Source organism: Buceros rhinoceros, unplaced genomic scaffold (genome assembly GCF_000710305.1).
Source record: "Buceros rhinoceros silvestris isolate BGI_N320 unplaced genomic scaffold, ASM71030v1 scaffold11317, whole genome shotgun sequence".
NCBI lineage: Eukaryota > Metazoa > Chordata > Aves > Bucerotiformes > Bucerotidae > Buceros > Buceros rhinoceros.
In genome coordinates, this window is record NW_010423980.1 from 24,472 (window position 1) to 36,219 (window position 11,748).

At 49.4% G+C, this 11,748-nt stretch overlaps 1 protein-coding gene across 1 annotated transcript; it reads right to left on the reverse strand.

Moving 5' to 3' along the window:
- Positions 1 to 7,560: 7,560 nt before the first annotated feature.
- TCEANC2 (transcription elongation factor A (SII) N-terminal and central domain containing 2) lies at positions 7,561 to 11,134 on the reverse strand (the record flags this gene model as incomplete). The annotated part of the gene is made up of 3 exons (XM_010140616.1): positions 7,561 to 7,749; positions 9,545 to 9,738; positions 10,993 to 11,134. Coding segments are annotated over 3 exons (525 nt in total), but the record flags the coding sequence as incomplete, so codon positions are not given.
- Positions 11,135 to 11,748: the final 614 nt, after the last annotated feature.

An 11,748-nucleotide genomic window follows, 5' to 3' on the forward strand; every position in this document is an offset into this window, starting at 1 on the left:
GGACTGGAAGAGCCCCCAGGGGACCGGTTGGTTTATTCCTCTCCCTCCCTGGGGAAATTGCTTCTATGAAGAGAAGCTGAGCTAAAATATCCTAAAAATCTCAGCCATGCTCTCTGTTTTCTCTCTTTACCGGGAAGGTTTTGCTGGTGTGTCACACTGGTGGGTTGTGCTGATGGGCGCTGTGCTTTTGTGCTGCCGCACTGGGCAAGGGCAGTGGTGGTGGAAGTGCCCCAAAACAGGCACCGCTGCTTGCGCGGGACCCTGCTCCCCCTGCCCAGGGGCACAGGGCCAGGCTTGGGGTGCTGTGGAGGACAGGGCATCCCACTGGGTTTCCCCAGGTCTGGCCCTGCTTCCACGGGCAGCTGGATGCTGCAGGTCAGGGGCTGCAAGCCCAGCCGCGGGGGTCAGCGTGCAGGGGCTGGCTGTTTGAGGGACGTCTCCTTTCCGAAGCAATGCTTCAGCTGTGACAGGTAGCTCCAGTCCCTCTCCTTCCAGGAACGCTGTACAGACCCCAGGGTTCCACGCTTGGGAAAAACAAAGGATGTCCTGATGCTTTCTTGAGCAAAAGCGTCACACGCTCTGCTCACTTGAGATTTATGTGGCCCAAGGGGCACAGTGAGGTTCTGCTGACTCATGTCTTTCTCTTAAAATGAAAAGAAAACAGCCAGTGTGTTACCTTGGTGGCTGTAGAAAGAAAGAGAAAAACTTCCTGAGCACCAGTGGGGTGCCCACCCCCCACCAGGCAACTAGCCTTTGGTGGTTTATTCTATGTAATAATCAGTACAGTTTCCTGTGGTGACACCAGTGGTACCTGGCATGGGAAGGGGAGCTGGGACTGGGACGTGGAAGGGGGAGCCATCAGCCCCCTCTATAGCACTGTGTCATGGTGCCTGAGCCAGGGGTGGGTGACAGCCCTCACTGGGTCCCAGCTCTGCACTCTGGAGGCGAGGCAGGAGTCTGCCTAAATGGAGATGGGTCTGGGATGGAGCTCGCTCCCTTGTCTCTCTGTGGCTCCCACCATCCTGCACGAGGAGCCCCTGCAGACTGGGATACAGCAAGGTGCTTACTGGTCCCAGCTGCCCAGGCTGCCTGGCCATCCTCTGCTCCCAATGGGAGAAGGAAGGCGTAGCTAGTTTGGAGCTGGCTGGGGTATCGCTGTGAGCGGCAGTGCTGGCCAACAGCAGCCTGGGAAATTGTCCCCCCCTTTCCCCTGTCCCTGTGATGGGAACTGTAACATCTGCAAACAGGGCAGATGGGGACAGAAGCCACATTGGCCATCCCAGTGGGACCTGGTGGGTGGGTACAAGTGCCTCCAGCTCTGCTTGGAAGGTGACACTTGGCTGCAAAATTGGGACTTGTTTTCATTCCCTGAAAGAGCGTTACTTGTTTCTAGATCTGGAGGAAGCATCAATTTGTTCCTTCACGGGAGTGTATGAAAGCCAGAGCAGGATTCCAGGTGTTTTCTGCTCTGGCTGAGCCCGTGGTTTGGGCAGGTCATTTTTGCTTGCATTCGAGTACGTAAAACGGCAAAGCAGCTTTGGAGAGCTGGGCCGTGGGTGTAGTAGAAAGCCCTGAAGATATTTTCTCGAGCCGTGTGGCTTTCAGGTCTCCCTCCTGGGATTCTTTCTTTCCCCACCAGCGATTCCTGCCCACCCTTTGGTCATCCATTCTCCCTACAGCATCCCTGCACGGACTGAAGACCTGTGATGCAGAGCAGCGATAAGGGAAACAGGACTCTCCAAGCCCCTTGGCCCCAGCCACAAGCACACCTCTCCTCCCCATCAAACCAGAGCTCCTCTTCGCAGCCCTGGGGTAACCTGCCTGCTCGGGTGGACAATGCCACCCTGCCACCCTCTACCTTGGGAATCCAGGTACCTGCCAAAGCCCCTGGCCGTGGCAGCACAGATGAGGAGACAATAGTCGAGCAGCCCTGTCCTCTGGGGAAACGCCGTGGATAAAGCACATAGACAATTAAAAAAGCAATGATGGCATTTACTGGGAGCTGTTTTCCCAGTTTATTTCAAACCCTGCTTCCCGGTCGTCACAGCCCGGGGACAGGGAGCTCCTCCCCTGCTCACAGGGGGTTTGGCATGCAGAGGCTGCACGAGGTACTTGCTTTATGATGGATGGGAGAGTGTACAGTTGGATTTTGAGCTTACAACCATGGCCCTGTGGCAGTTATGGGGGTGTGGGTGTGACTCTACCTCCCCACTCCGGCCGGCTCTGCACATCCCGGCCCCCTCCTGCTCCCTCCATCTGGGACAGCAGTGCAGTGTTTGCAATGTGAAAATTTCAGCTTAGGCAAAATATTGGCCACAGCTACACCTACAGCAGAAATGCGTTTGGCTTTTTCTTCTTGCCACTGGGGCTGGCTGTGCTAGAGAACAGTTTGTCTGTGATAGGAGCACCCTTTACAGGGAGATAACTGCTTGCTAAATAATAATGTATAATTAGCAAGGATTATCCCATAATCTAGTCTAATTGACAGAGACCATGGATGTTGTTCAGTGGACTGCCAGCAGAAGAATTAGAGCATCATTAATCGCAGTGTAACCCTGGCACAGGCTTCCCTTTTTTTGCATCCTGTGGCACGTCAGAGTCCCTTCGTGCCGCAGTTTCCTCTCCACTGAAATGCCAGTACATCCACCTGAACTGGGGAGGGGTTTATCCTGCAATGCCTACACCTGTGCAGAGCAGAGTTTGAACAAATCCAGCCCTTCTGGTCTCCTCCACAAGGTGACCTCTGATATGGCAGGGATCACTCCTTAGCATTACAAATGCTTTAGAAGTGAAACAGCCATTTAAAGCAGCAAGGGAGACTCGGGGATTCTGGTGCTGTGCCGCGTTGCTGGTGACCGCCAGCTAGGCTGGGGAACTCCCTGATGTGCTTATCTCCCTCCACCTCCTCTTTTCTGCTTCCCTCTGTCCCTCCTCTGCTCCAGCCCCCAATTTCTGCTCCATCCGATGCTCCTGCTCCCGTGGAGTGCTAACATACCCTGGGAGAGAAGTTCCTGGAGCCTCCTTCAAATGATCAGGGCTGCAGAAGACATCTGTGGCTGCTCCTTGCCTTATTCCGGGGCCCGCCTCGCCAAACCTTCGCAATACAGGGATGCAAATGATCAGGGCTGCAGAAGACATCTGTGGCTGCTCCTTGCCTTATTCCGGGGCCAGCCTAGCAAACCCTTCGTATTACAGGGCTGCCAGGGAAGCAAATGAGATCTAAAAGTTTGGGTTCTTTGTGGAGAAATCTTTGAAGAGCCTCTTAAAAGATGAAAAGGGGTGAGCTGCTGCGCACTCTTTTTTCTGAAAGGACAGGGAGGATCTTGTCTACTCCAAGTAATTTGTGGTAGGACAAAGCTCTCCTGAGCTGTGCCTGCTACTGGGGAACGGAGCAAGCTGTCGCCTGGTGCCTTCCCAAACTGGCTCTTGAAAAGCCAGGGTCAGCGGTCAGCTCTGGCAGGGGTGAATCTCCTCTCCATCCATCCCAGTGCTGCCCCGAGCCAGCCCTGTATTCCCTAAGCACCAGCAGCATGGGCAGGAGAGGGGAGCAGGAGATGTCACTCATCTCCAGGAAGTGATTGCCTCCTCTCTTTGCTGAGTGCAGGTGGTGTCTATAGGTCTGTTGCTTTTACGTACTCTTTTGCTGAAGGAAATCTGTGGGCTGGGCTGAATCTAGTAAGAAAAGGGAAAAAGAAGAACCTTTACTCCAGATTGAGTGCCTCCTTCATTTCATGTTTCCCCTGTAAAAAGGGAACCAGCTATTTCAAAGGCACCATGCCAGAGAAACTGAGCACAAGGGAGCCACCGCTCAGCCCTTTCATCCTCCCTTTTAATCTAAAAGGGTTTCCCCAGTGTGAAGACAGGAGCTTGTGGAGAAGCCTTGCCTTTGTAACGAGTCTTACTGGTACCCCGTGGCTGGTGTGTACCGCACGGCGGCTGCTGAGGAAAACCGGAGGAGAAAGAGCAGAATTGAGGAGAAACACATGCCTGAGCAGTGAGGCTGAACTCTGGGATGCATGAGGGGCCCCTTCTCCTCCCAGCCCAAGGTGTAACCCATGTGGCAGGGGGACCCAAGCTGGTGATGGTCCTGCAGAACTCGCTGTGGGTGGGTTTGCTGCACGCAGAGCAAATGTTTCAGGGCCAGGTCAGCCTTGGGAGCGATGTGCTCCGTGGGGTTCAGGTGCCTGCGTTCTTCCAGACCTTCTGTTTCAAGGGATTTCCAGAGGTCGCACGGACTACAGCTGGTGAACGGATCGCAGCGCTGGGAACGGGCCGTCCCTGGCCTCATGCTCCATCCATGAGCTGCACAGTCCCAGTGTCCTCACTGGCTGCTTCGCCCAGGGGAGGGAAGGAAGAACCGAGGAGCAGCAAACGGGTTCCGCAGGTAACCTAAGGCGTGAACAAATGCAGCTGGGCAGGGGAGATTGCTCCAAGCAGGGAATCTGGTCCGTAGAGAGTAATTAAAAACTTGATTACTGCCAGGTATCGAGTATCCTGTTGTCGCATTTAGCATCACCCTTTGGGAGAATGAAGCCCTTCTTGGCCTATTTCTTTTTTGCCTCTGTGTTTTGATTCCTTCCCACCTTCCTTTCCCTTTTTGTCCTTAAAGCTTTCCCTTGTTTTCTGCATTTCATCCTGTCCTGCGGGCCTCCAGTCCAACCCTCCCAGCTGGAATCTGTTCCTGTTTCTCCAGTCTGTGTTATGCAAAGCCAAGTCTGCGAATCCTCAGCCCAAATGTTACTGCCAAGACAGAAGAGCTGGACCCAGAGTTACACATTTAAGTCCCTTCAGAAACAAGTTGGGCAAACTTACTAGCCATTAAATAGAGGACACTTTATCGGAGAGTTTTCTCCTTGTGGGCAGTGTAGCAATCCGCGCTGTATTCTTACGGTGAACCTACGAGCTGGAGCGGGGAGAATCACCCGAACGCCAATGTGGTGTGTAGTGAGACCCGTTTATTGTTTACAATGCTTCTCTATTTATAGACAGTGGATTCTTGCTCACGTAACTGGTTACATAGTGATTGGATGTGTTCCTTGTCACACAGACAGTATGCATCTCTTAAGGCACTACGATTGGATACAGGAGTTGGTTCACTCGCAGTTTCTGATTGGTTAGTGTTAATCAAACAGGAGCTAGTTAGAGATACAGTTTCCCACACAATAATGTTGCAGCTGGGTTTCGGCTGCTAAGTTTCCCAGAGAGAGTAGCATATTTTTCACAGTTCTAATTTCTGCTAGAATGATAGCAACAGGCAGTAACTCTGCATCCCTGAAATTAACTCCCAAACAAAAAAATATTTGGCATGCATTGAGAGCAAAGCAAAAAAAATAATGGCATAGGACAGACTGAGCTCGTAGTTTGTGTGAAGCAGAAGAGCTCACAGGGACCTTTAAGTCGTTCCAAGCTGTCTGCAGGCTCGGGGAGGCACACCAGCCCCAGGTGACATTTGGCCAGCCTGTGAGATTAGAGTGGAGAGGTCTCAGGCCTGCTGACAGCAGCTGGTATCTCTTCTGGCTGGTCCCACTTCTAAAAGGATGCACAAAAGGAGGAGGTGTGGTCAGGTTGTAGTTTTTTCTCTAAACACGCCTTGAGGATGAGGTCCTCAATGCTCCTGTTCCTCACACGTTACAAACACCACAGGGACCACAGTGTGTCCTGGTTTAGGCTGGCTCCCATGGGAACAGAGGTTCCTCATTCTCAGGATTTTTGCTTCTCACACATTACCTAACTAGAGAAAACAGAGGCCAGCACCAGGAACAGAAAGCTGAGGAGAAATACTGCAGGGCTTGGCGCTGCAGCCCTGGAAGCAAAACCCAGGCTGTTCATTGCTCCTGAGCCCCTCCTGTGACAGCCCAGGATACATGAGTTCAATTACAGCTGTGCAGACTGGGGTTATTTAAGTGGGAAATGGAGCTGATTACTTGTGAGAAATAAATTGAGGGGTTTCACATCTCTCACTACAGCCTGGTCAGCAAGTGTGAAGTCTTCATTGATGTATTACCCATGCAGTCACCACCCATCTATCTGGCAGTTTCTGCCTCCAGACACCCAACCTGAATTTTCCACAAATGAAATGTCTGTACGCTGGGGCATCACTGTTTTCAGAAAACCCAGCTGTTTGAAGAGACCTTCACCATGGTGCACCAAGAAAATGGTCTGGCGCTCGCCCAAGTAAAAAAGACAAGGTTTAAGTTTAATGAAATTTATGGAGTTCAACACCTCAGGTAAGTTTTGAGTGTTTCTTTAGCTTCTAAGGGTCCACAGAAGGAAAAAGTATTTAGCAACTCCACATCCTGACAGTCAGTCGTGTTTTAGGGTGAAGATCTGAATAAAGACCAAGATTTCCCACTGCATGATTTATCCTTAAGTGACTCTTCTGATACAAGAGTGCTGACCATGACAATCACAGATACTTCCTTACAGTATTTTATGACTCCAATTCCCACGACTGCAAACAGGCAGGTTTCACTCATCCCCCCAGTTGGTTCTGTCCACCCTGATGACTCAGGAAAAGGTTTGTGACCAGTCCCTTGTGTGTACACACACACACAGAGAACAGACAGTACTTTATGACCTACCGGTAGACAAACACCGTGCCTGTCACAGCTGTAGTAGCAGCTTATGGAGAATGAGAGGACTTATGGCACTAAAGAAATTCGAGCAAACAGGAGGCAAACAGGAGTTGTTTTTAACAACTAAAAGTTATTAAAATAGTTTGTTGCTCAAATTTGTTCATACAATCATTCTGAACCATGTTGCTTTTGGAAGAAAAGAAGTATTATAAAAGGAGTATTTTGCTTGTAACCTCATTTTATTTAGAAAATTCATGTCAAGTGTTTTCCACGTTACAGTAAGGACAAGCACCACATTTAAATGAGTGAGGAATGGAAGCCTGAGTGAGCTGCTCAGTAAACAGCAGAGGCATCAGATAGCGCCTATACTCCAGGGCGTTCTGATTTTCCCCCCAGGGCTTCAGAAAATGCCCACAATCACAGGACAACCGAGCCCATGGAATGGTGGATAGCAAGTTACTGAAACCCATTTTGCACCCAGCAAAGAGAAATCCCCTGACTTGGCCAGGCCCAGCTGCAGCAGCCGAGGCTGATCCAAGGTTATCTACAGTTTGCAGTTACCCACTAGGAATCTCTTCCAATGGACCGATTACCCTCAATTCCAATATCTCCCACCAGCACAGCACAGAGCTGCTCCTTTATGTTATTCATAAAGGATCACACCTGGAGGTCCACATCAGGGATGGAGCTGCGTGGAGGTATGACAAATGGCGAGTCAGCAAGGGTGGGTGGGTTTGTAGCACCATTTGTAGCGGAAAATATACTGTGGAGTAGAAGAAACTTTCCTTGCAGCAAGCCCACAGGGATTTCTACTGAGCCAGATTTACAGCACCACGTTCATCATTAGTAGTTCTTGTCTTCAGCAGCCTGGTGCCAAGCGAGTCACGCTGTCAGCGCTTCGGCACTGCCCTCACGACAGAAAGGGCTCCCGGTTCCACAGAGGTGTAGGCACATGAAGTTCTCACTCAGGATCAAGCACGACACCTCACTTTTTATGGCTCTGTACGAACGCGGGGACAGTGAGCGTGCCAGCCTTGACTTCTGCTCGTGTTTCAGGTTTGTGCTTTAATGAGAAGACAAGAGCTCGCACCGTTCTGCGATACGGCGCGCTAATGAGACGGGAAGAGAGATGAAAAACTTCTCGCTCAATATTTTCAGCCAGTGGGTGATCAATCTGAAACAGCAAAGTATAAAATTAGATCTTCACATTTAATAAGGAAACCAACTGATTGAAATTGGAGTTGGGTGCTTTTCAGTGTTTCTTCATTAATCAGCTTGGATTCAAGGAAATCTACTTCCCATCAAAAGTGTAGCAGGAAGAGCAATTTAATTCCATCCTAGCAATTAAGGAACAAGGCAACGTGGTCAGTGGCAGGGAACACATCCACATCTCCAGCTGGGTGGTGGTACTTTGCCATCACAACAGGAAGCTAATCTGCAACTAGCTTGGGGTATCAAGCTCATCTGCAATTACAAGCCACGTCGTCCTGTCTCCACAAAGCTGACGGTCGATCTTGCTGGTATAAGGTACCTTGGCTACTCTTTTAAACGATTCCAACAGCAACTCTAAGACATGCCAAACGCTTGGCAACTCTGCCTGGAGCTATAAAGGGAAACGCGGGCTCTCTGTGTGTAGAAGGAGGTGTAATTAAGAATGCAGAAAGGGATTTGCTAAATGTTAATTATGTAGTTATTGCTTCAGCATGTGCCAAAACCTGTAATTTAGCTCAGCAAAAAAATCCCCCACCCATCAAGAAATGGTTTGAATTTCAGTTCTGCCTTTAGTGATGGAATCTCCCAAGCTTTGCACGCAGCAGATTGCAGTGTGATAAGCAGTATTCATCCAAGTCCTGTGCCGCCATTAAACCGTCCCTCTGCTGGGCAGACCTTTGGATCCATTCAGCCCCACCTTCCCTTCTCCTTTCTGTCAGCCTCTCAGGTGTCCCTGCAGAGGGCACCGTTTGCTGACCTCTGTGGCTCCCCTTCCTATATATGCTGTTCATCTGCTGCTGTATGCTCCAGCTCTGCATACGGTGGTAGCTGCAAGGTAGAAGGCTGTTCTTGCTTGCCGTGCTTCAGGTACGTCCTGTTCAGAGGCAGTACAGCTTCACCTAATGCTTCTTATTTAAGGGTGGAACCATGGCCTTTATGTCTGATAGGTTCAGACCTTACGCCAGTTGTAGGTGTGCTTTCCAAGAACTAAGCCTGACCCACGAGCCTGGCAAAGGTGAGCTCCCACCTTCCTGAGGCATTCCCACCACCGGTATCTCAGTCCAGGTGGACTGGAGGTTGGGGAGGTTGTTCTCATAGCTAGCAAACACATAGCTTTGAAACTCTTGAGCGCTTATCACTTGACTTGCCACTTAGAGGATAATTAATGAACAAATGGAAAAGGATCACTGTTATGGCATTTCACAGGCCAAACAAACTACATCAATAAGCCTTACAGCAAAGCCGTGGTCATTTATATAAAGATAGCTGAGGGAGCTGGCGTGTATCACCACTTCACATACTGCCAGCCTTGCCTCTCTGTTTTTGCAATAGATTCAAATTTACAAATGTTCAAATGCTTAAATATGAAACACCCAAAAGGAAACAGTGTTGCTTTCGTTAAGTAGTAGAAAAAAATGTACGTTCTATCGACTTCCTCCTTCTCTTGTAGAGCCCAGCTGCAGCAGAGACACAACTACTCTGGTGAGCGGTTGTGTAAACAACAGCAAACCCACCTCACCTACAGTCTGCATGTTGACTTGGCTAACAACCAAAAAAAATTATCTACCTTGAAAACAAAGCTCCTCACAAATAAGGGCGTGCAGCGAGTCACTGAAAATAGAAACAGATCATCTGGTCTTGGCCCCGCTCTGCAGGCAGGACCAGCTTTAGAGCAGCTATGGCTGAAAAAGGTTTGCTTAACTTGTTCCTACAGGAAGCAACTCTTTGAGCCAAAGACAAATGGATGTGAATGCTACCTCTAGATCCAGGGCTTCACAAAGCAGCTTCTGCGCATTTTTTCTGAAAGCCTCGGTCTTGGGATCGCTCTTGACCACTATTGAGGGCTTGTTTGAATGGTCTTTGACGAAAGTTCGCCACTCTGTGTAGACATCTTTGGCAAGGCTGGCCACGTCGTGATCTGAGTGTTTGCGCATCTTATTCACTGTGTGGCCTGGAAAACAGCAACAGCTCCCTCAGGTCTGGTAGGTCAAATCCTATTGGTGCTAAAGCAGGCACGCATGTTTTTAATTCAGACAGTACCAGCAAAACCCCCGGAGCGCTGACAGGAATAGAAATATAAAATGATCAGGAATTAAGCCTGAAGTTCTTGCTCCTTGACCTCTGCATGTGAAAACTACCTTCCCAAGTTACCAAGGTGTGGAGTGACACCTAAGTAATACAGAGCTATGTCAGTTTTCCATACAGATCCCAAATCTGGTGAGAGCTTGTAAGATCAGCCTGCAAAGAACGCTGGTTTTAAACGGAAAAGCCCTTTAAGGAAACTAATGTTGCTGGTGATGGCTACAGCATTTTAACACACAAATCATCAATTCCAAGCAGAATCTTTCCAACCGGCAAGGCCTGCCAGTGCAAAAGCAGCTCTCCTCCGAGAGGAGACAAAAGGGACCTTCTTCCAGCGGGGATTTCTCCCTGACCACTAGCGCTGTTGGCCAGGAGATGTCACTGTTCGGCTTCGGTGGCTTTTCCAGCCCAGCCCCGTTCAGGAAAAAAAATCTCGGGAAGATCTGAACACAGCAAATGAAATGACAGTTCAGATGTAAGGGGAGAGGGGGAGACCGCATCTCTTTTTCTAAGGCAAGGGGGCTCTCTGAAGAGCGATCCAGCTGCTCTAAAGGCAAACAAAGGCCAGTGTGACCGTCTGTCCCCCTAGGATGCTTTCCGCAGAGAGGAAAGGCAGGGACCATGTGGTCTCTCGTTATCCCTCCCCCAAGTCCTAGGGAAAAAGAGCCACAGATCAGGCTGTGTTATATGCAGGGAGCTGCCCATCTGCTGGGGAATTCTCTGTGAGGATGCAGAAAGCAGTTCTGGGCCAATGTGAGGAGAATTTCTGACATGTTTAGAGGATTTGGCCAGGTCAAATAGACAAGCCACATCTTGGAGGCCGCACCCCTGACTGACAGCAGGAGAAGGAGTAAGACACAGGGGTGCCCAAGTAGAGCTCTTCAAAAATTTGACTACAGAAAGGGTGATGCAGTGTTTGGTAACAAGCAGGCAACCTAGAAGGCATTAGAGGACGGCTGACTTTTTCAGTATAAGCTCTGAAAACTGCAGGCTGGATATCAACCATCTTTTACTGGCAGCTACACTCACTTCTTAAAAAGCTTGTAAACTAGTCCCTTGTGTACTGACAAGCCGGGCAGACAAGACAGCCTGATATTCACAGTCTAGGTCAGACAAGATTTACCTATCTTTGTTGAAAGTAACACTTCCTTGGAAGGTATTTTCTTCTTCAGCTCCTCCAAAGCTTCAATGAGATTCTCTTTCGGCTGCCCAGGAAGCTCAAGCATAGACTTCCACCGTTTTATGTCTTCCACAACCACAACTCTCTGGAAAAGAGAAAAGCCATTAGGAAAGCAGAATATTCTTATTACAAATAAGGGCACTGGCTTAGTCTCAGCTAATGGGACTATTATCGACACATGAATTATTGATTACGGCATGAACCAGAGCTCAGAATACATGACAGCTCAGAATGATGGGAACTTGCTTGAGATTAGCAGCCTACTGCAAATCAAGGCTGAAGTAACCAAAAGACAGAGCGAGGTGCTTCCCCTTGGTCTGCCAAACTTAGCGCACTTAATAGCAAATGCCTGCTGGAAGTGTTTTGAATTTAAGAGGCTTTTTGTATAAATGTCTCTCAACAGAAACAGGGATTAACAGGGAGGCAACTGCCAGCCTTAAGAGGGAGCAGCCTGGCAGAATCTGAATCCTGCTCAGATTAGCTTTAAATTTAAAATAATGCCAGCAGGGAGAGAGACAAAGCATTGGGGAACATAAATGCAAGCTCAAGTATGCTGGACATTGCAGTGGTTTTCGCCGGTTTTGCCCCGCTCCCTGACAGAACAGACTACAAACAGTACAAGTCCCATATTTGGAATGTGATGTATCTTTCAAAGACTCATCAGTGGTCAGACAGCTTGGGTGCTTTATGCACCACTCT